This window comes from Motacilla alba, chromosome 26, assembly GCF_015832195.1.
Source record: "Motacilla alba alba isolate MOTALB_02 chromosome 26, Motacilla_alba_V1.0_pri, whole genome shotgun sequence".
NCBI classification, from domain to species: Eukaryota; Metazoa; Chordata; class Aves; order Passeriformes; family Motacillidae; genus Motacilla; species Motacilla alba.
In genome coordinates this window covers 2,731,645-2,754,097 of record NC_052041.1, presented here as the reverse complement: position 1 = coordinate 2,754,097, position 22,453 = coordinate 2,731,645, and the positions used below count along the sequence as shown (strand labels likewise).

At 53.3% G+C, this 22,453-nt stretch overlaps 1 protein-coding gene across 1 annotated transcript; it reads left to right on the top strand.

Annotated features, from left to right (window-relative positions):
• Positions 1–1,013: 1,013 nt before the first annotated feature.
• Positions 1,014–21,498, top strand: LOC119711771 (complement receptor type 1-like). Its single transcript, XM_038162306.1, has 22 exons — positions 1,014–1,247; positions 2,019–2,163; positions 4,675–4,866; positions 5,879–5,978; positions 6,494–6,579; positions 6,975–7,187; positions 8,348–8,530; positions 9,096–9,284; positions 9,673–9,870; positions 10,544–10,729; positions 11,151–11,339; positions 12,183–12,362; positions 12,488–12,657; positions 12,821–12,973; positions 13,978–14,173; positions 15,902–16,075; positions 16,966–17,145; positions 17,947–18,129; positions 19,042–19,230; positions 19,738–19,917; positions 20,548–20,741; positions 21,058–21,498. The coding sequence occupies exons 2-22, from the start codon at positions 2,076–2,078 to the stop codon at positions 21,208–21,210; spliced, it is 3,576 nt and encodes a 1,191-aa protein (XP_038018234.1). The 5' UTR covers positions 1,014–1,247; positions 2,019–2,075; the 3' UTR covers positions 21,211–21,498.
• Positions 21,499–22,453: the final 955 nt, after the last annotated feature.

Below are 22,453 nucleotides of genomic sequence, written 5' to 3'. Positions count from 1 at the left end.
GCAGCTCGGGTGGGTGACACAAACCCAGCCCGGCCTGGCTGCCGAGGGGCCCTGGAGCAGCTCGGGGAGGAGAGGCACCAGCACCAGCCTGGCCAGAGCCACCTGCCCTGGGGGTGTCCCCAAGCCTCACCCCATGCCCCTCTGCGATGAGCAGTGCCAGTGCCACCCCTGCTGTCCCCCTGCTCTGTTTGCACTGCAGCTCTGCCTGGAGTGTTTGCTGAGAGAGATCTTACCCAGCTGCTTGTGAACTTTCCTGTTCTGCTGCCTTCTAAGTGGTTTTTTTTTAGGTTTAAAAGCTGGAGTGTCTGTCAGCTCGTGCTGTGTGCTGTGTGCTCTGCGCACTTGAGCGTAAATATCTGTCAGTGTTTATTTACAATAAAGAGACTTTAAAAACCACAGATCATGTCCTCGGTTCTTTTCCATTGTTTGCTCTAACTCTCCGCTGTGTGTTGTTTTTCTGGGGAGCTCGGGGGGTCTCTGGGATGTGTTTGGAGGAGGAGGGGCTGCAGGGGTGGGCCGGTGCCCTCTGGTTTGGGAATCTGAGTTGAAAATGGGGGCTTTTAAACCCCACTGCTGTTCCCCTTCTCTCCTCAGTTTTAAGGGTGCTTCCCCTGGAGGTCAGGATCTCAGGGCTTCTGTGGAACTGAGCTCTAAGGTCCTTTCCAAGCAAACCATTCTGGAATTCTCTGCGTGTTCAGCTCAGGGCGATGCTCCCGGGACCCTCCTGTGCTCCTGAGCTTCTGCTGGAGCTGCTCCCATGGGATTTGGGTGGGGCTGGCTGAAGAAACCCCTTTTGGAATGCTGGTCGTGGCTTCCTGAGGTCAGAGGGGATGAACTCAGGGTGGCCTTGCCCTGGGGTGGAGCAGCTCCCCTGGGGGCACCCCTCAGTGCGCCCCAGGTCCCAGTGGAACAGCTCAGCAAGGGTTATTTCAAAGACTTGGCACCTCCACACATAAAATCCAAACAATTTCAACATCTGCTCGGGTTGCATTCGGTTTTGTTGTGTTTTGCTCTGGGGGTGCAATAATCTCCTTTCTTCTTGCTTGGGAGGGGTTAATGATTCATGGGTCAACAGGCCAGCTCTGATTTCTGCAGAATTTCAGGCTCTCTCTGTGAGGCCAGATCTGAGCATGTGGGCACTATAAAACTCCTCCTTTGCCTGGGGGGCTGGAGGAGAGCAGTCCCCGTTCCATCCTGCGAGTGCTGAACGTGCCAGGGCTCTCCATCCCCTGCCTCCACAGCTCCAGGTAAGACAAATCCCAGCCTGGCAGCTCCGAGGGCTGCTCCTGGGAGCTGGGCTGGAGCTCCTGTGCCCCTCCAGCAGGCACCCGGGGCAGGGAACTAAATCAGATTAAAGCAGGAGGTGTGACAAGGGCTGAAAGAAAGGCAGAGGAGTGGAACAGGCAGGGGAGGTGTTGGGTTTAGGGCAGGGAGCAGTGAGGGGGACCCTCATGCCCAGGAGGGAATCAGGCACTGGGAGATTCTGGAACTTTGGGAGGGCTCAGGTTCATGAATGACCCAGATAACACAGAGAGAGCTCTGGATAACACAGAGAGGGCTCTTCCAGCTCCCTAGGGGTGCCAGGTGCGTGCAAATTGCACTTAAATTCCATTTCGTAAAGTGCAAAATTCCATCTAAATTGCACTTAAGTTCCATTCCAGTTTGGTTTGATTAACCTGGGAGCTTTACAGCTTGAAATATTCCCTATACTCAGGGAATATTTGCACAGACTGATGGAACTTTTGGCTTGGGTACTTCTCTCTCTCCCTGAGGGTGATTCATTGTTAGGGAACTCTTCTGGTGACCCCTGTAGGATTTCTCCTGACTAGCAATTTCCTTCCAAGTGATTTATTTCTACAAATAGAGTGTTTTACTCGTAAACTACCAGAAAAGAAATTCAGCTCCTGCTCCTTCTGCTCCTCTCCCGTGACTGCAGGAACTGCTCAGGGGTGGAGAAACCAGACCTGTGCATATAGCTGGGTGTAAATACCCCAAATGCCCCTCTGCTGTTCTCACAGATACTGGCCCAGGAGGGAGTGTGGTGACATCTGTGGGACCTCCAGGCAGGAATAAACATGTCAGCTTTGGAGCTGGGGAGGCAGAGGAGCTGTGCAGCTGTCCTTGGGTCACTCCTCGCTGCTGCTCTCGTCGTGACTGTCCACAGTAAGTGAACGAGGCCACCAGGATGAACTGAGACCCCCCTGGAGGAAAACCTTCTCCTGGGTTTTACAAGACTTGGATCCTTCTCTTTTCCTCATCGCCTGTGCATTTCAAGGGCTCTGTAAATCTTTGTGATCAGATCTTCCTTTGCCTTTTATTTCCCTTTCTGTGAGAAGCAGGTACAAAACTATTTTGGCTGGAAAAGTGCAATAATTTAGACTAAGTGGGGAGAAGAAACGCTTCATCTGGACTTTGTGTCCAGCCTTTGAACCTGCTGGGTGAGGTGTGAGGAGCAGGACTGGAGGGGCCAGATCCCTGCCAGCCACAGGCTGCACTTCTCTTTGCTTTGAGGAGTCTTTGGGGCACTGCGGGGTCCTCCCCCGGAGCTCTGGGGTGAATCAGGCCTGGAACCCCCCTGCCTCTGCTGGCAGCATGATTCTGATGGGGTGTGGAAAACAGCTTCACTCCGCTGTGAAAATGCAAAAATTTAATAAAGGACAGTGGGAGACAAGGACCACAGAGCAAAGGTTGTTACTGTGAAAAACAGCTTCACTCCACTGTGAAAATGAAAAAAGTTTAATAAAGGACAATGGAGATCAGGACCACAGAGCAAAGGTTATTAGGGTTGGCACTCAGCCAGGAGCACCCTGCTATCTTTGGGGATACCCCTTAAATACCTTCTCCCTTATGTCTGTTGCATATTCATAGACCCTCATGCAGAGTAAACATTTTCCCCAAACTAATTTACATGTTCCAAGAATTGTTTAGCCTGGCTCCTCCTTGGATGCACCTTTTTAGAGCACGTGCATTTTTCGGTTGTGGTTTTAGTCCTTTTTTATCACCTCCAGTTTTTAGGCTTGGTCCTCGCTGCCTTCAGACAGTGAGTGCTGATGGTTGGCAGATCTGTGCAGGTGTCCTCACCCTGTGTTCATTGGATGCTAGCCCATCCAAGCAGGCATTTTAACACAAGCACACTCATATCAGCTACTTCACTACTATGTCTAAGCTTAATTAACAGCAACAAAAACCATCTCTCTATAATAAAGTTACTTGGACATTACACATATAATATCCATTTTCAAGTCTGTGAAAAGCCAATATTACAGTATGTATCTTAACTTTCTTAACTCCTTTACTAACTTTAATGTCTTCATACTGTTCTTTCACATGCTTACATTTTGTTCTTTCACTCAAGAGAAGATTAAAGTACTAAAAAAATTAACATCACACTTGGAGTCTACTGAACTCGTTAATAACGTGTAACAAAATCCTGCAGTTAAGTTGTGCTAAGATTAGCTTTACAGTTAGTCTTTACTTTTTTATACAAGTTGCAAGAGTTTCTAGTCTCAGCTACGCTGAGGAAGAAAGATTTAATGATGAGATCTTCACAGCCACAACTGTGAAAACTCAACTAAACTAAAACTCAACAGCCTCCCCTTATTTTCTTACTTAACAGCTATTAAAACCCAACCCAACCAAACTAAAACTGATTTTAAAAGCCAACAAGAAACTTAAAAAAAGAAAAAGAGCCCAGCCCACAACAAGACTAACCTAGCTGAGACAGAAGACTAAAACCAAAGCCTGCTACTTCTTTACTGATTTAAAAAAAAATCCAAGTTTTTTTTATCTCTAACATGTACATTTCACAAAAGCATGTCTAACTTTTCAGCAGTTCAACAAACTGTCAGTTACACAAAAATCTTTACATCACTTCCCTAAATTTCCTCCCAATTCCAAACCAGGCCTGTTGGGGAAGATGAACCAGAAAAGCCTTACAAATATGATTGCCTGGCAAAAGATTTTGAGAATATGGAAACTGTAAGTGAGATTGAAATGAAAGCAAGCTTTGAGATACCAAACTCAGTTACTGAACAGCTGGAAAACAATGGTGTGGCTGGCTGAAGGTAATCCCCTTTTGAGGAAACAATCCCTCTGCCTGCAGACAGGTCCCAGGGTCAGAGCAGACCCTGCCAGCTGGGCACAAGGGGCCCAAAGAGCAGTTTTTGGGGGTTTAAACTGTAACACAGTATGGTAATGTAATGATTCTTATGGGCTGTATGTAAATGCTATAGGATTTGTATCTTGTACTAGATTGGCTAGTGAAAATTAGAATATTCAGCACAGAAGAAGATTTATGGGATTGTAATGGGAACTTTGCTCTCTTTTACTCTTCCTTGCCCTCTTATTTTCTTTATCACACTCTTACCTTCTTTCTCTTTACCACTCTCTTTACCTCTCTTTCCCTCTTGCTTTTACTCTTCACTCTCTCTCTCTCCTCCTCTTTACCACGCTCTTGCCTTCTCTCCCTTTACCTCTCTCTTTTCCTCTCTCCCTCTCTGGGGCTGCTCCGAGCTGTGGCTGGCAGCTCCCAGCAGGGCCCTGCCCCCAGGCCCTTTGCAATGAACCCCAAGTTCCCAGCATGGCTTCAGGGATCTCCCATCTCCATCCATCCTGACCGTGCCACCCCCGTGGCTCCCACACGACCACTCTGTGCCCCGGGCTCTGTGTCCCCAGGTCGCTGTCCCCCTCCGCCGCGCTCGCCGTCGGCACAGCCCAAGAAGCAGCTGGAGGGCATCGAGCTCTTCCCCTATGGCTACAGGATGGAGTTTGTCTGCAGGCCAGGCTACAGCAGAAATGCCTACACCCCAAACGTCCTCATCTGTGGAGTGAACGGGGTGTGGCGTGGACCCAGTGAGATGTGCACACGTGAGTGTGTTTGGGGTGTCCCTGCCCTTGGGTGTGGGACTTTTGGGGTCCTCGGATGGAGGAGGAAGGAATGAAGCTGACTCCATCTTCTCAGAAGGCTAATTTATTATTTTATGATATTATATGATATTAAAGAATACTGTACTAAAACTATACTAAAGAATAGAGAAAGGGTACAGACAGAAGGCTGGAAAGAATGATAATGAAAACCAGTTTTTGAACTATCATTCAAAACTAGAATGATAATGAAAACGGATTCCCTTCAGAGAGTCCGACACAGCTGGCCATAATTGGCCAAGAAGTAAAACCAATTCACATGCAACCAATCAAACATGCACCTCTTGGTAAGCAATGGCCAAGCCACATTCCAAAGCAGCAAAACACAGCAGAAGCAAATCAGATAATATTGTTTTCATTTTTCTCTGAGGCTTCTCAGCTTCCCAGGAGAAGAATCCTGGGCAAAGAGATTTTCCAGAAAATATGACAGTGACACTTGGATTGGTACAAGATCATCTTTAGGGTCCCTCCCAACCCAAACAGTTCTGTGATTCTGGGGTTTTTGGTTTTGATTGCTGATGCAGCCAGCTCCTTCTGTTGGAGCAGTACCCAAAGTGAGCCCTGGAATGAGTGTCCTGAAGGGAAGCAGCGGGTCTGTTCCTGCTGGCAGGGAGGGCAGGAGCTGAAATCACCTCTGGTGCTGGCTGTGCTTTGCTGCTGGCTCAAAGGATGTCCTTCTGCCCAGGCATTTTGAGCCCCTGTGTCTAGAAAAGCATTGGAGCTGCAGAGGGAGAGTCCTTTAGCTGGGAAGAGACGCTGCCACAGGTCACTGCAAACCCCAGAGGCAGCAGCTCACGAGGCAGGTCTGGCCAGCACCGTGAATCACGGAATAACCTCGGGTTGGAGGGGACATCTGGAGGTCTCTGCTCCATCCCCCGGCTCAGAACTGGGTGACTCTTTGGCTTTCTCACCAAGAAACTGAGCTGGGAGCTGACTGGAGCCCTGTTGTCCCCAGCCAAGGCGTGCAGCTTCCCCGGGGAGCCGGCCAATGGCAGACTGGTCCTGCCTGGAGCGTTCACTTTCGGTTCCAAAGTGAACTTCACCTGCGACACTGGGTAAGCCAGGAGCACCTGGGCCACAGGGCTTCTTCCTCTCCAGCCAGTTTTCCAAAGCTTTTTCCCCCCTTTGCTGTCAGAGCCTCCCCCATGTAGGTAATTGCAGACCCTGACTGAAATACCTTTTAAGCTTTCATTTGGGAGCTTTAAGACTGACTGTGAGTGTCTTAATCTCCTGCTTTGAGGCAGCTCTTCCCAAACTCAGGTTCGCCCTCCTGGCTCTTTTCAAACCATTCCCAGTGTTTCAGTGTCCTTTTGAAGGAAAGATGTGAATACTGAGCTCAGAGTTGTAAGTAGTTGATAAAGTACATCCATTTCCTTAGAAATGTGTCATTTTTTAATTATTTTTTTTTTTTTTTTTGGTCAAAGCCAGTGTGTCCTTGAGGAAGTGACACTTTCTGACCAATTTCTGATCTTCTGGAATTCTGACAAAGGAGCCCAAACCTTGCTGGTGGTGATGAGGGTAACACAGGACTGAGTCTGTGGAGTAATTCCCTCTCCCCTGTCTCACACAGGTACAGACTGATTGGACCGTCTGAGATTCAATGTGTGATCAGAAATGAGGTTCTTACATGGAACAGAGATATTCCCATCTGTGAGGGTAAGCAGAGTTCCTTAATTATCTATTCTTTAATTATCTGGGATGTGGCTGGGGCTGGATAAAGAGGCTGTTGTGTTGCTCTGCTGAGGATTTTGGCATCTCAGTGCATGGTGGAGTCTAGAAAGACATTTTTAATCTGTGTTTCCCTTCCTGCAGAAATGTTCATTCACTCTCTGGGAGTGAAGCAGCTGCATTTGAGTCTGGGATAGCCCAAACCCCCTCAGTGCCAGCCAGAGCTTGGGGCTGGTGCAGCTCCTCAAGACCTGCCTTTGATTTCTGACGCTTTGCTACCTCCTGCTTCCACCTTTTTCTGGCCAGATCTTTGGTTTAAAACTAATTAAATTATTTTTTTCTCTTCTCCTCATTCCCATGATGATCTTCCCCTCCTTCCGCAGCGATTCCCTGCGAACCCCCTCCAAATATAGCAAATGGGAAGCACAGTGGGATGGACAAGGACCATTTTCAGTACGGGGACTCTGTCACCTACCAGTGCCACAAGACCGGGAGGGGAGAGAGACCTTTCTCCCTGCTGGGAGAGGCCTCCATTTTCTGCACAAGCAGGGACAACCTGAACGGTGTGTGGAGCAGCCCAGCTCCAGAATGCAAAGGTGAGCTGCTCCCACTTCCCACCACCAGCCCCTGCACTGCTGCCTGCTCCTGCTCTGCTGTTTCTTCCCTTGGAGCCTCCTCTCCCCTCCACCCTGCTGGAATGGGATCACCTCTTGCAGATGGGACCCTCTGAGTGTGGCAGCTGTGACAGGAGTTAGGGTCTCCCCTCACGGTCACGGTGTCAGCAGGGAGGTGGAGTGGGATTTTACTGTGCTCATAGGGCAGGGATCCCTCTCCCTGCTGTCAAACAGAACAGCTGCAAAGGATTCCCAGACCTGCCCCTCTGGGCTCTCTTTGTGCTTTGCCTTAAAACCCCTGCTGTACCATGGAGCAAGATGGACAAAACCACCACGTCACCCTGCTGCTGTCCTGGTCCTTTTCAGCCCTTCTGAAAAAGGTGATGGGGGCTTTTTCCAAACCCTCATATCCCATATATCTGTCTCGGTTTGGAAAGACAGGTGTGTGCTAAGGAAGGCAGGAGTCTCCCCTGAAATGGAAAATGGAAAACCCCTCCCTCTGAATTGCTGTAAATTTTAGATTAAGGGGCTCTTAGGCAGAAAACATGGGAGTAGGGATAACAGTTCTTTAATAGGGAAGAAAATAAAAGGATAAAATAAACAATGCAGTGAACCAAAACAACACTGACAGGGTCAGAGCACAGCCTGACACCCTGTGGGTCAGGGGGTTGGCAGCAGTGCCATTGGAATTGTGGCTGCAGCCCTCCTGGAGTGTCAGGGGTGGTTCTGCTGGAGCAGGGATCCTGGAGAAAGGTGGAGTCTTCCTCTGGAGATCCAGTGGCAGAGGCAGCTGCTGTTCCTCTGGGAATCCAGTGCAGAAGCTGTGCTGGTGTTCCAGAAGCTCCGGATTATATCTGGGTAGGAATGCTTGGCTCCTCCCTCTGGGGGAGCATCTCCCATGGGATGCTGTAGCTCTTATCAGCCCTGCAGTGACATTCCATGGCCTGTTATCAGCAGATGTCTCTCTGGAGGGAGGAGTGGGTGTGGAGGAGATAAAGAAAGACTGCCTAATTAACAGATGATAACTGCCACACCTCTAACAGATGGCAAATAGAATACACCTTGCTGTGCAATGTGGGACGCCCTCATATCTCCTGTCTGGAGCCTAACTGCTGCTTCACTGTGTGCTTCCCCTGGCACAGTGGTGACCTGCAAGCAGCCAAGAGTGGAGAATGGGAAGCTGCTGAGCAAGTCCCAGCTCGACTACAGCTTTGGGGACACGGTGGTGTTCGACTGTGACTTCCGCTACAGCCTCAGCGGCAGCGGGGCCTCCACCTGCAGGGACAATGGCCTCTGGGAGCCCCCCCTGCCCCTCTGCCAGCGCAGTGAGTGTGCAGGGACAGCCCCTCTGGGACCCCCCCTGCTCAGGGAGTATCAGCTTGATTGGAAATGACAGATTGTTGTAACAGTGAAAATCGCTGTGCGGTTCAAAATCATAGTCCTGGAATGGTTTGGGTTGGGAGAGACCTTAAAGCCCATCCCACCCACCTCCTGCCACGGCAGGGACACCTTTCACTGGCCCAGGTTGCTCCAAGCCCTGTCCAGCCTCTCCTTGGACACTTCCAGGGTTGGGGCAGTCCCAGCTTCTCTGGGCATCACCATCATAAGGAAGAATTTCTTCCCAATATCAGATCTAAACTCAACCTCCTCCATCTTAAAGCCCTTCCCCTTGTCTGTCACCCCATGCCCTTGTGAAACATCTCTCTCCGGGGGAAAAAGATATTTGTATATTTTCATTTGTCTCCTTTGCATTCCCTCTTTCCCCTGCCTGAACCTGGATGATTCAATGCATCTCAGAATGAACAATGAGAGCCCGTGGTTTGCACCCTAATTCCCTCCACGCCAGGCCTGTGAGGCAGCACTGTCCCTAAACTGCTGTCTCACCCCCAGGCAGCTGTGATGACCCCCCAGATGTGAGGAACGCTGGGAAAACCAGGCTGGCTGGCAATCTGTTCCCTGTGGGCACCATGGTCACCTATGAGTGCCAGCAGGGCCACCAGTTCAGAGCAGGGAAAAGCACCTGGAACATCAGCTGCCTGCAGGACTTTGTGTGGAGTGAAGCCCCACCTCCGTGTGAAAGTGAGTGCCTGGAGCTTACTTGTGACTGCCAGAACGTGTGAAGGAGCTGCACGTGGGGTGGGGACAGCCTGGGGGACAGGGGGATGCTGCAGGGCCCAGCTTGGTCTTTGCTGACCCTGGAATTCCTTTGATTTATTCCCCAGCTGCAGAGTTTGCTTTGCTTTATTTGCCAGCTCCTTGAATCTCTGGAAAACATCCATTGTGGCCTTGAGGGTGCACCACCAACATTGCCCCCCCCAGGAAAGCCCGGGGATGCTTTTGGGGCAGATTTAATGTCATGATGTGTCTGTGTCCTACAAGACACCCATCCTTGTCTTCACAACAAGTTTCCTGTCACCCACTTGGCTCTGCCGTGGTTTCACCCTCGCTGATGTTTGGCATTTCCCAGGAATTCCTTGCCCAGATCCACACATCCCAAATGGCAAGCCCTTGCACCCATGGCAAGTGAAGGAGGTTTATGAGAGCGGGGACAGGCTGGAGGTGGCGTGCAGTGAAGGATTTGCTTTCAAAGGCCGTCGCAGCAGCGTCACCCTCCACTGTGACAGCAACGGTGAATGGGATCCAGCAGTGCCAGAGTGCATTCCAGGTGGGACACAGTGGAGGGATGAGCATGACAGAAGCCATGGAGAACTTCCCCCCACTCCAGGTGGCCCCAGGTCTACTTCTCCTGGGTTAATGTAGAATATACAGGCAGCAAAAGGTCCAGATGGACCCTATGGAAAGAGGATGGGGTTTTGGCAGGGCTGAGCTGGTGTCTAGAGGGGTGCAAGGGTGGTGTGTTGGAAGCTTCTAGAGGCTTGGGAGGTTCCTGAGGAACCCAGGGAGATATTTACCCAGCTGGAAGGGGATGTGGTTTGTGTTTGGGGCTGCTTTGCTGACATGAGGCTGGGGAGCAGAGGATGTTCCCAAGGCATTTCCCCTGTCAGGAGAAAATGAGTAAATAACTGACACTGCTCCAACTCCTGAGCAGTGCTCAAACACTGCTCAAACTCCAGCACCACAGCAATATCCCCAAAAACTCAGGAAAACCTTGGCAGGAGGGAAAAACCTGCTCCACCTCCCAGGGCAGGCAGCATTAGAGCATGGGGAATTCCCTGTACTGACCTTTCAGGGTTACAGAGGCAGCCTGAAACCTGCACCTGGCGGATGGTCACTCTTCTGCCCAGGGTTCAGATTTGTTGGTAGCTCTTCTCCATAGAAAACATGACTGGAGTTCTTTTTGGAAACACACAACATCCTTTATTTCCCATTCTTTCTAGAACAATCTTGCCCAAAGCCAGATGTCCCTCATGGGAAGGAGGTTTATAAAAGCAGGAGTGACTACACAGTGGGGACCCAGGTGAGGCTGGCCTGTGAAGAGGGCTTTGCCCTCAGGGGCAAGTCCGACTCCATCACCTGTGGGGCTGATCTGAGCTGGGAGCCCGAGGTGCCTTTCTGTGACCAAGGTACGTGTGACACACAGGGGACAAGAGATCTCCTGCCACCAGTGGGTGATCTGCCTGCAGCACCTGCTCCTGGGGACAGACCTGAGCCAGGTGTCCCCTCCCCAGGGTTGGAATTAGAATCATTAAGGTTGGAAATACCTCCAACATCATCAGGTCCCAGCTTTGAGAGAATCCCACCGTGGCCCCCAGTGCCACATCCACTTCAGGAGTGGGGAGGCCACCACTGGGAATCTCCTGATATTTCTGTGGCCCTGAGCTGCTGTAAGAGGCCAGAAACCAGGCAGGAGCTTCTTGTGAATTTGCCTCGCACCAACCACGAAATGAGCTTCGTGCTGATTTCACAGAAAGGCTTTTGGTTCTCCCCTGAAGGTGCTAACCATGCTGCACGTGTGTGTTTTTCTCACCTCGCTTTCCTCCACAGTCTGTGGGCCCCCTCCACAGATCGCCTTTGGGCAGCACTCTGGCAGAGGCGGCAGGGAGTTCTCCTACGGCGCCAAGGTGACCTACAGCTGTGCCGAGGGGCTGTCCCTGCTGGGGGACGAGGCCCTCTACTGCACCTCGGACGACGGCAAGAGCCTGGCGTGGAGCGGGCCTGCCCCGGAGTGCAGGGGTGAGGGGTCTGGGGTCACTGTGGGGGTGCAGGGGTGAGGGGTCTGGGGTCACTGGGGGGGTGCAGGGGTGAGGGGTCTGGGGTCACTGTGGGGAGCACAGGGTGAGTGCTTTGGGGTCACTGTGGGGGTGCAGGGCTGGGTGCTTCGGGGTCGCTGTGGGGAGCACAGGGTGAGTGCTTTGGGGTCACTGTGGGGGTGCAGGGTGGGTGCTTTGGGGTCACTGTGGGGGGGCAGGGTGAGTGCTTTGGGGTCACTGTTGGGGTGCAGGGTGGGTGCTTTGGGGTCACTGTGGGGAGTGCAGGGTGGGTGCTTTGGGGTCACTGTGGGGGTGCAGGGGTGAGGGGTCTGGGGTCACTGTGGGGGTGCAGGGGTGAGGGCTTTGGGGTCACTGTGGGGGTGCAGGGCTGGGTGCTTCGGGGTCACTGTGGGGAGCACAGGGTGAGTGCTTTGGGGTCACTGTGAGGAGTGCAGAGGTGAGTGCTTTGGGGTCACTGCAGGGGTGCAGGGGTGAGTGCTTTGGGGTCACTGTGGGGAGTTCAGGGTGGGTGCTTTGGGGTCACTGTGGGGAGAACAGGGGTGAGGGCTTTGGGGTCACTGTGGGATCAGGGCATGGCATCAGCCTGAGCCAGGCCCTGGGGGGCAGTGCCAGCACTCAGAACAACGGGGTTGAAGCGAGCAGGGCTGCCTGCAGATGCTGCTTCCTCCACAGGAGGGGGGATGATCCCTCTGGAAGTGACAGACCCTGGTTCTCCTCACCGGGGGCCATCAGGGGCCGGGAGCAGCAGCCCTGCCCGGGTTCTGCTGTCCCCAGAGCCCAGTGCCAGCTCTGCTCTGTCCCGCAGCGGTTCGGTGCCCCAAGCCCGTGCTGGAGAGGGGAAGGATGGCCCCACAGATGTTCACCTTTCCCTACGGGCTGCTCCTGCACTTCTCCTGCGAGGAAGGTTTCGGGCTGCGTGGCGCTGCCCAGAGCCAGTGCCAGGCTGATGGCACCTGGCACCCGCCCGTGCCCACCTGCCAGCCAGGTGAGTGCCAGCCCTGCCCTGCACGGCCCAGGGGCTGCTCTGCTGGGTCACAGCGGGAGTTTGCAGGGTGCTTTCTCCTCCATCTCCTCCCATTATTGGGTTTTTTGTGTGTGTTTCCCCCTCAGTTCAGTGCCCCAGGCTCCCGAGGCAGGAGGACGTGGTGGTCAACTTCAACAAGATGTGGTATGAGGTGAATGAGACTGTGACCTTCTACTGCAGACGTGATGGGCACACAGGGGCAACTTCCAAAACCACCTGCTCAGCTGATGGCACCTGGACACCACCACCCACGTGTGTAAGTACCACCAGCTGCCCCGTTTTTCCTGTTTCTTGCCCCATTTTCCCTGTTTCTTGCCCCATTTGTGGCCTGGAATAGCTTTGGCCCAGCTTTACGTGGGTGGTTGCTTTGTCACCCTGCACTGGAGTCTCACTCTGCCTTTGTTTTGGTTCTTTTTAAGAGGAAAAGTGAGGTGTGTGAGAGGGTTCTTCTAAACAAAGCAGCTTTCCAGTGTGGAATTCCTCTGTCGGACCTGAAAACACAGCTGGAAATCCAGAAGCTCCTCCTGGAGATCCAGAAACTTGAAAGGGAGCTAAAAATCATCACCTACGGATGACTGGTGGCACTGGGATTGTAAGAACCATCCTCTGATTGTTGGATCACGATGCCGACTGAGGATTTTTATCACTTTGTACTTTGTGCTAATGCTGAAGTAGCCAGGACAAAATTTAACAATTGGCCGTGGATTTGGTCACATGAGGAGCCAATGACTTGGGAGTCAATGACTTGTGAGTCAGATTTTAGAGCTCACCAGCTTCAGTTTGTAGATCACTTTATACCTTTTAAAGCTTCGCATTTAGATCTGTTTGCTACACTGGCAGTGCACTGTTAGGAAGGCACTGAGTGAATTTTGGTGGTAGAAACATGCATGAACGTGGTGAGAGCCACTCACCTGCAGCTGCTGCACCTCTCCAGTCCACCCCAGTGCTGCCCAGTTCCCCCACACTGCACTCATGAGGGGAAACAACCACTTCACTGCCTAATTACTTTTCTTATCACCAAGAAAACCTCAAAGCCTCTGTCCCAGCAAAACAAAAATCCCAGGTATTCTTCCCAAGCAGGATGGAAGTGCCACATGTCTGTGTGTGCTCCAAGGACAAATAACAGTGTACAGAAAGAAATGAATGGGTTTGATTTTTTTTTTTTCTGCAACATCCAGTGAAGGGGAAGCACTGTGTGGGCCACGTGTTTTGGGATGGGACCAGAGATTAAAATAAAGATGAAATTGTAAAAACAGCTCTGTCTGGGTTTTAATAATCTGTCCTATCTCTAGTAAAGGGAAGCATTTCTGTAATATGTATGAATACATAAAGTGTATATAACAAATAGGTTTATTTATGGTGTGTGTAAATCAACAGCTCAATTAGGTGCTGTTCCATGAGTGCAGGGATTTGGGGGGTGTTTCCACAGCAGCCTGACCCCCCCACCCCACCTGACCTTCCCCAGGTGTAGACCTGCTCCAGACACGAGGCCAGGCTGCTGCAGAGCAGTTTGAGCTGTAAAACACCTTCACACCCCCTGTGCCCAGAGCAGCCTCCCCTGCCTTGCACGTCCCAGGGCTGGGGGTGGTGTCAGCGCCGTGTTTGGCCTGTCCCCAACTTCCCACTGCTGCTTCCCCTTCACTGGCAGGCTCTCAGGGCAGAGGAGCTCTCCTTCCCAGGGCAGCTGCCACCCCACACCATGCCCGGGCTCCTCGGGCCAGGGCAGCTCCTGGCAGTGCTGGTCCTGGTGCTGCAGCCCACGGGGACTCAGGGTGAGTGTCCTCCCCTCCCTCCTCGGGGTCTCGGCTCCTGGGGCTCTGCTTTCCTTTCACAGGGGCTTCGGGAAGAGCTGACAGAGCCTTGCAGTGCCTGAAGGGGCTCCAGGAAGGCTGGAGAGAGGCTTTGCACCAGGAATGGCCTGACAGGGAAAGGGGAATGGGTTTAGGGTGGATAAGGGCAGGGTTGGATTGGGTGTTAGGATGGAATTGTTCCCTGGGAGGGTGGGCAGGCCCTGGCACAGGTGCCCAGAGCAGCTGTGGCTGCCCCTGGATCCCTGGCAGTGCCCAAGGCCAGGCTGGATGGGACTTGGAGCAGCCTGGGACAGTGGAAAATGTCCCTGCCCAGGATGGGGTTTAATGTCCCTTCCATTCCAACTTTTATGTCCCTTCCATAATGTCCCTTCCCTGATTCTCTGGCTGATTCTGCAGTGCCTCAGCCCTGAGGCAGCTGGGGCACGGGCAGGCATCCCCCAGGCTGACCTCAGAGCTGGAGAAGTGCAAATCTGCTGAGTACTGAATGTCTCTGGGAAGGGGAATAAGCAGCAGTTTCTGTCTGGAACTTGGGGGTTCACTTAAACCCAAACCTTTCCAGAAACTTCTCCAGGGTGCACAGCCCTGCACCAGCACTGCCTGTGCACAGTGCTTTTATTCTTAATATTTATTGCTTTTACTTCCTGATGCTTCTCATCCCATTTCCCAAAGCCAAGCATTGCTAATGAGGTGCCAGTAATTAATGTGGAGGAGACACAAACAAGATCTTTTCCAAGATATTTTCCATGGGGATGGCACCAAAGGCAGCATGGGTGGCACTGCCCTGGCATGGCGCAGGTGTGGGATGCTGCTGCAGCACCTGGATGTGGACCAGGATGTTCTGACATGTTTTTAACTCTGTCTTGGTGACCTGCCAGCACTGCCAGGCATGAAGAAACCCCAGTTAGAGCTGCTGGAGTTTTATTTTCTCTGTTATTTGTGATAAGCCCTGAAATATTTCTCATGGGAGACATGGAAAGAGGAGTTTTTTGTTGGGACATCAGTGATGTGCAGGTGTGACACAGGTTGTGCTGTTGTAGAGCCTCTTTTTTCTGGTCAGGCTGGAGGGGGCTGCTGCACCTGGAGTCACCCCCCTGAGCTGAGTCCCTTGTGCCCTGCCTGAGCAAGGGCTCCAAGGGAAGGGCAGGAAAGGTGGTTGATGGTGCAGCAGGGAAACCCTACAGGTTTGGGGTCCTACTGATGGCTGCTCAGGGCGTTTATTAACCCCCAAACCTCTGCCTGAGTCGCTGCAGTCATTACACAGCTTTGTCTCTGTGGATATTGACAGCCTGGGAGAGAAAGGCAGATGAAGTTCCCCAAGAATTGTTCTGGGGAGTTTGGAGAAGGCTGAGAGAAAGAACTAAAACAACTTGCAGCTGGTGCTTTGAACCGTTGTTTTCTCATAAGGTGTTCACCGAAGGGGGTTTCCTTAATTAGCCAGTGGTGACAGTGTGTTGAGTAAATGACCAGTCAGGTCCACCCGTATCAGAACAGGGTATAAAAGGAATGGGTTTCTAACAAACTTGTTGTTAGCCTGCTGAAGAGAGTTTGTGTCACCTTCACTTCTGCTCCTGACTCAACAGTGCCACGTCTCCTGTCCCCCCCAGACAGAGCTGCCGTGACACTTGGTCACCGTGGTGGCATCATGCAAGAACAGCCCCAAAACCCCCTTTTCCTTTTGGTGCTCCACAGAGGCTCAGTGTCCCATCCCTTCCATCGCACACGGGCAGCTGAGCTCTGCAGAGAACTTCACCTTCGGCAGCACGGCCACGCTGCAGTGCGACCCCGGCTTCGTGGGCACTGCCGCCACGGCGCGCTGCACGCCCAGCGGCAGGTGGTACCCACGGGTGCCCTCCTGCGTCCCAGGTGAGCTCACCCGCCCCTGCTGGCCTCTGCCAGGGGCAGTCGGCAGCTCCCATTTCCCCAAAAGCACTTGGAGGGGGGTTGGAGGGTGGGCGCATCACCAGGAGCGCTGCTGGCTGGCAGGATTCAAGCTGCACCAAGGGAAGTTTAGGTTGGATATTAGGAGGAAGTTTTTTACAGAAAGGGTGATAAAGTTCTGGAATGTTCTGCCCGGGGAGGTGGTGCAGTCACCATCCCTGGGGGTGTTTAACAAAGCCTGGATGTGGCACTGGGTGCCAGGGTTGAGTTGAGGTGTTGGGGCTGGGTTGGACTCAATCTGTAGGGTCTCTTCCAGCCCAGTGATTCTGTCAATTGTGTTAATTCCCTCTGGGATCACCCTGGGGAGCATGGCAGGGCTGTCCCTTCCTGCAGGGGACACCCACGAGGTACCAAAGCACACAAGAATAAAGATTCTCACTCAGTTCACATTCTCTGGTGAATTCTCCCCACTGTTTTTCCCTTTCTCTTCACCCCACAGCCAAGCTCAGGGGTGCTGCTGTCCCTCACTTATTTTTGGGGTTTTCCACCAAGGAAAAGCTCCCAGTGCTGAGTCTTTGTGCTGTCCCCGCTGTCCCCGGGGCAGTGCTGAGGCTCTGTGCTGTCCCTGCTGTCCCCCAGGGCAGGGCTGAGGCTCTGTGCTGTCCCTGCTGTCCCCAGGGCAGTGTTGAGGCTTGTCCCCTGCTGTCCCCAGGGCAGGGCTGAGGCTCTGTGCTGTCCCTGCTCTGTGTCCCCTGCTCTGTCCCCAGGGCAGTGCTGAGGCTCTGTGCTGTCCCCAGGGCAGTGCTGAGGCTCTGTGCTGTCCCTGCTGTCCCCAGGGCACTGCTGAGGCTCTGTGCTGTCCCTGCTGTCCCCAGGGCAGTGTCGCTACCCCCCTTCTGTGGAGTTCGCCGACTTCAAGCCCCGGCGGGAGTTCCCGGTGGGGACCACGCTGTCCTACTCCTGCAGAGCCGGCTTCTCGCTGATCCCCGGAGTGTCCCCAACCAGCACCTGTCTCCAGAACTTCACCTGGACCGCGGTGCCCAGGCTGTGCCGCAGTGAGTACATCGCTGCGCTGGCTTTGCCAGCAAAGTGTCACCGCTGTCACACCCTGCCGGGCCGGCCGGGCTTTCTGCGGCTCCTCCGGCTCTCCCCGGCAGTAATTTCGCTGCTCAAAAGGTGGCGTGCCTGGATAGGAAAAGCTGCAGCTTCCCTGGTTGTTTAGCGGCTGCAAGGACTCAGGGATGCAGCCGGTGAGGAGCCATCCCCCCAGCGCGATTTCCAGCTGATCACAGGGCTCTCACATGTGGCCCCACATTTCTCTTCGCAGAGAAAAGCAAGGCACAATCCTTCCCAAGAATATTCCTATCTCATTCGCTGTGCCTGTGTTTGTGCCAAAGCAGAATGCAATATGGAAATTGTTTACCCAGAGTGATGGTGTTTGGGTTCCTTGGCCTGTCAGGGCCAAGAGTGTGTGTGGGGACTGTTGGGGACAGTCACGAGATGAGTGCAGTGTGTGCAGGGTTGAGTGCTTGGCAGGTTCAGTTTAGATGTAATGTAATATAGTGTAATATAATATAGAATAATACAGTATAACAAAGTGATTAATTAGCCTTGTGATATCCATGGACTCCTCCTCGTTATTCTCTCCCCTCGTCGGGGTTGCCTGTGAATACAATGCTCACATCCTTCTGCCTTCCAAGAGAAGGTTTTTATCCTGTAATTGCCATCCCTGAGCCTGCCAGCTCTGCTCAGAGGTGCCTGGCAGCGCTGCCCGGCAGCTTGGCAGGCTCAGGAGAGCACGGCTGCCGGGAATGCCTCTGTGCAAACCCCTCCTCTCTGCTGCTGCTGTCCCTCAGAGGTGCAGTGTCCCAGCCCGGCCATCCCCCACGGGACAGAAACCAGCCCCAGCAGAGCCGAGTACACCTTCGGGCAGCAGGTGGAGTTCCAGTGTGACCATGGCTTCACGCTCCGGGGCAGCGACAGGGTGCAGTGCTCCTCTGACGGGATGTGGAGACCCGCCGTGCCCTACTGTGACAGGGGTGAGTGGGGACAGCAGCAGCAGGGCTGGGAATTCCATCCGTGGGGAGGCGTCACATTCATATTGTCTGAAAAATCCCTTCACCCAGGATTTTTCTCCTGGGAAGCTGAGAAGCCTCAGAGAAAAAGGAAAACAAGAATTATCTGATTTGCTTCTCCTGTGTTTTGCTCCTTTGGAATGTGTTTGGGGATTGTTCACCCACAGGTGATTGTTCCATTGGGTTCATGGGAGTTGTTTTCACTCTTTGGCCAGTCAGGGCCAGGCTGTGTCAGACTCTGGACAGAGTCACGAGTTTCATTATTATCTTTTAGCCCTCTGTCTGTATCCTTTCTGTGTTCTTTAGCACAGTTTAGTGCGGCATTCTTTAATATAATACAGATCATAAAATAATAAATCAGCCTGCTGAGAACACAGAGTCAGGTTCATCACTCCTTCCTGCCACGGGCACCCAGGGAATAAAAAATGTGAGGTGTGAGGAGAAGGTGCCCAAGCCACAGCACTGAAGGGCTTTGGCATTTCCATCTTCTACCAAAACCGTCATTGGTGAAATGTGCTGGTTAATGGGACTTGCAGCCATTTCTGAAAGGATTCTTCAAGGGGTTTATGATGTTCACCACTCCCTGACCTTGCTTAGGAGCCGGATGGAAAAGAGAGAGGGTAAGGAAGGGGAAGGGGCTGAAGGGGAGGGGACAGATGCTGCAGTGCTGGGGCTGTGCTGAGGGTGGATTCCTCTGCTGGCTCAGACTGGGAGCACTGGCACAGCCATGGCCAAAGCTGGCCAGAGGCAGGGAGGACAGTGAGGAGAGCAGCACTTGGCATGAACACAGAGAACCTGCCTCTCCTGTTACCCCCCTGCGTTCTGCCTCCCGAATGGAGTGAGGAACACCTGGCCTTTCCCTTTACTCTCACACAGTCTGTGGTCCCCCTCCCCAAATCGCCAACGGGCAGCACTCTGGCATGGGGTTCACGCAGTTCACCTACGGCTCTGAAGTGAAGTACAGCTGCACAGAGGGGCTGTCCCTCATCGGGGACAGGTCCCTCTACTGCACCTCCGAGGATGGGGAGAACCTGACCTGGAGTGGACCTGCCCCGGAGTGCAGGGGTGAGTGCTTTGGGGTCACTGTGGGGAGCACAGGGTGGGTGCTTTGGGGTCACTGTGGGGAGTGCAGGGGTGAGGGGTTTGGGGTCACTGTGGGGAGTGCAGGGTGGGTGCTTTGGGGTCACTGTGGGGGTGCAGGGTTGGGTGCTTTGGGGTCACTGTGGGAGTGCAGGGTGAGTGCTTTGGGGTCACTGTGGGAGTGCAGGGTGGGTGCTTTGGGGTCACTGTGGGGAGAACAGGGGTGAGTGCTTTGGGGTCACTGTGGGGGGAACAGGGCATGGCATCAGCCTGAGCCAGGCCCTGGGGGGCAGTGCCAGCACTCAGAACAACGGGGTTGAAGCGAGCAGGGCTGCCTGCAGATGCTGCTTCCTCCACAGGAGGGGGGATGATCCCTCTGGAAGTGACAGACCCTGGTTCTCCTCACCGGGGGCCATCAGGGGCCGGGAGCAGCAGCCCTGCCCGGGTTCTGCTGTCCCCAGAGCCCAGTGCCAGCTCTGCTCTGTCCCGCAGCGGTTCGGTGCCCCAAGCCCGTGCTGGAGAGGGGAAGAATGGCCCCACAGATGTTCACCTTTCCCTACGGGCTGCTCCTGCACTTCTCCTGCGAGGAAGGTTTCGGGCTGCGTGGCGCTGCCCAGAGCCAGTGCCAGGCTGATGGCACCTGGCACCCGCCCGTGCCCACCTGCCAGCCAGGTGAGTGAGCATTTTCTCCTCCACCTCCCGTTCCTGGATTTTAATGTGCATTTTCCTTTCAGTTCAGTGTCCCAAACCCCCAACGCAGGAGGATGTGGTGATTCACTAACAAGCTGTGGTATGGGGTGAATGAAATGTGCCCTTCTACTGCAAATGTGAGGGGCATTTAGGGGTGCTTCTGAAATCTCCCTGCTCAGCCTCTGGCCCCTGGGGCAGAGCAGAGGGTTTGGGGTGCAGCATTGCCTGGCTCTGCCTGTCCTTGGGGCTTCCTGGGTCCTTCTCCTCTTTGCAGAAGAAACAACCCTCCCAAAGCTGGCCTTTTCCAGGTAATAGTTGAGTTTTTATTGACAGCTGTGTGTAAAGGAGGACAGGTCAGGAGCTCACTGACTTTCCCTTCCCGTATTGCCAAATGTCCACCCCCCTGTGGGGATGCCTGGATTGAGACAGTGCCAGAAACAGCAAATCCATAAGGAGTTCACAGTCCCTTGCAGGGGCTGCTCTGCCTTCACCCTCCTCTTGAGGAGAAGTATTTTTGATTTCACAGCTCCGCAATTTTAAGTTCCTCTGCACTTCCCAAACTCCCTTCCGACCTCTGGCTGAGCTGCCTTCTGCCCTGGCTTTTCCTTTCAGTCCTGTGTCCACAGCCACGGGTGCCCTTTGGAAAGCTGACAAGCCCCTTGGTTGAGGAAAGGTGGTACCAGACCAACCAGACTGTCACCTTGGAGTGCCTTCCTGGCTACCAGTTTCCAGACAATGGAATGATGGAAAATGCCTGGACAGCCACGTGCTTGCCTGATGGCAGCTGGACACCACTGCCCAAGTGTGTGAGTACCACAAAATTACAGAATGCCTGGGCTGGGGGGAGCCCTAAAGATCATCCAGTTCCACCCTGCCATGCTTCAACCTTCCCAGATGCTCAGAGCCTCAGGTTGCTGAGCCTGGCTGAGTCCCTGCGTGGGTGCTGCCTGATTTCTAACATGAAAACTGCTTAAACTTCTCAAAAGCTTTCCATTTCTGGTTCTGAGGAGGATGCAGCCCCTGTTGGGATGGGGCAGCCTCACAGCTGAGGGGTGGGTGGCTCTGTCTCTGCTGCAGTCCATCCTTACAGGCTTTTCTGGGGTTTGTTTTCCTGTTTAACAGATGAAAGAAGGTGATGCTGATGTGTGCCAAGAGGTTCACTACATCAAATCAACCTTCGAATGCGGTGTGCCTGTAGAAAAGGTGAAAAGTCTGCTGGAAATACAGAAACTGTTCCTGGAAATTAAAAAACTAGAGATGGAACTAGAAAACTGAAACAAAACTGGATCCCTGTAACGCTCACCTTTCCTTTGGTGACCTCAGTTTGTGCAGTCACAGCATCTCTAAAAAGGCTCTGGGTGATTTCATGGTTTATGTTTGCATGCCTGGAGCCAGAAAAATAATCACCAGTGCTTGGGAAGCTGCTTTTGCTGCGCTGGATGCCAGAGCAGGGAGTGGGTTTTGCTCTAACCTACAAGCTTGATTTGCTCTTTAACTAATAAGTTGTTTCATGTTTCATATTAGGAAGAATAGAAAGAAATTAAATCTCGCTTTTTAAAATCACTGTCTTTACTGTGGTAAGCTGGAGCAAAAGGGAGTGAAGTCCAGAAAAGCTGAGACGAGCCCAGAGTTGGCTCTGAAGGTGCTGCTGCTGCCATGGCCCAGCTGAGGCTGGGGTACCTTTGCACCCTGCTGGAAGCAGTGGTGGCAGTAAGTGTTAAACCTGATTTCTGTTCATCCAGCTCCTGATTTCTGTTTGTCTGGGTAAGGGCAGCTCAGAAGGATTTTATTGCAAAGGCTGCCTCACCTTGTCCCTGGGCTCAAACAGGTTCCTGGCCATGCCAAACACCCGAGCTGCTGTCATCTTCCACATCCCCATTTTGGGGGGCAAACGCTAAGAAAAATTGTTGGGCAGTGCTCACTGCCAGCCTCAGCACAAAACAAGAACAAAGCAACGCAAAACAAGAACAAAGCAACACAAAACAAGAACAAAGCAACACAAATAAGGAGCTTGGGGCAGGAGGACCAGGCAGTTCTCCCTGAGCCTCTGAGTGACACTTGTCCCCAGCCTGGCTGCTCTCTGTGTTCCTGATGGAGACTTCAGCTCTGTGAGTGTCCTGGGGAGGTTTCCACAGCTCCATAGGTTTGGTGGAGCCTGCAGTGCATCCCCTCCCGGCCCTGGAGGCAGCGGGGCTCCACAGAGGAGCACAGCATTGCAATGAAGGCTGGAGCACCACGATGGGGGGGACCCCCGACCCCCTGGGCTGTGCTGCTCCTGGCCCTGCTGGGGCTCCTCAGCATTCCTGTGGCTCCTGGTGAGTATGAGGCCATGGGAAGGACCAGGGACACCTGCCTGGATCCCACCTGGCTGCTCCGGGGCTGGGCTGGGGATGCCACCCCCCGAGCCCGGGGCTGAGCCGTGGCTCGATGCTGTCACAGATCCAGCCCTGGCGGTGCCTTCCCGCAGGGGAACCCTGGGCCATCCCAAGCACCCTCCTGGGGCCGGGAAGGGGCTCCT

Coding starts and splice junctions, on each gene's coding strand:
- LOC119711771 (XM_038162306.1), top strand. CDS start 2,076: ATGTCAGCTTTGGAGCTGGGGAGGCAGAGGAGCTGTGCAGCTGTCCTT. Junction 7,188..8,347: donor CCCAGCTCCAGAATGCAAAG/GTGAGCTGCTCC, acceptor CCCCTGGCACAG/TGGTGACCTGCAAGCAGCCA. Junction 12,363..12,487: donor CGTGCCCACCTGCCAGCCAG/GTGAGTGCCAGC, acceptor TTTCCCCCTCAG/TTCAGTGCCCCAGGCTCCCG.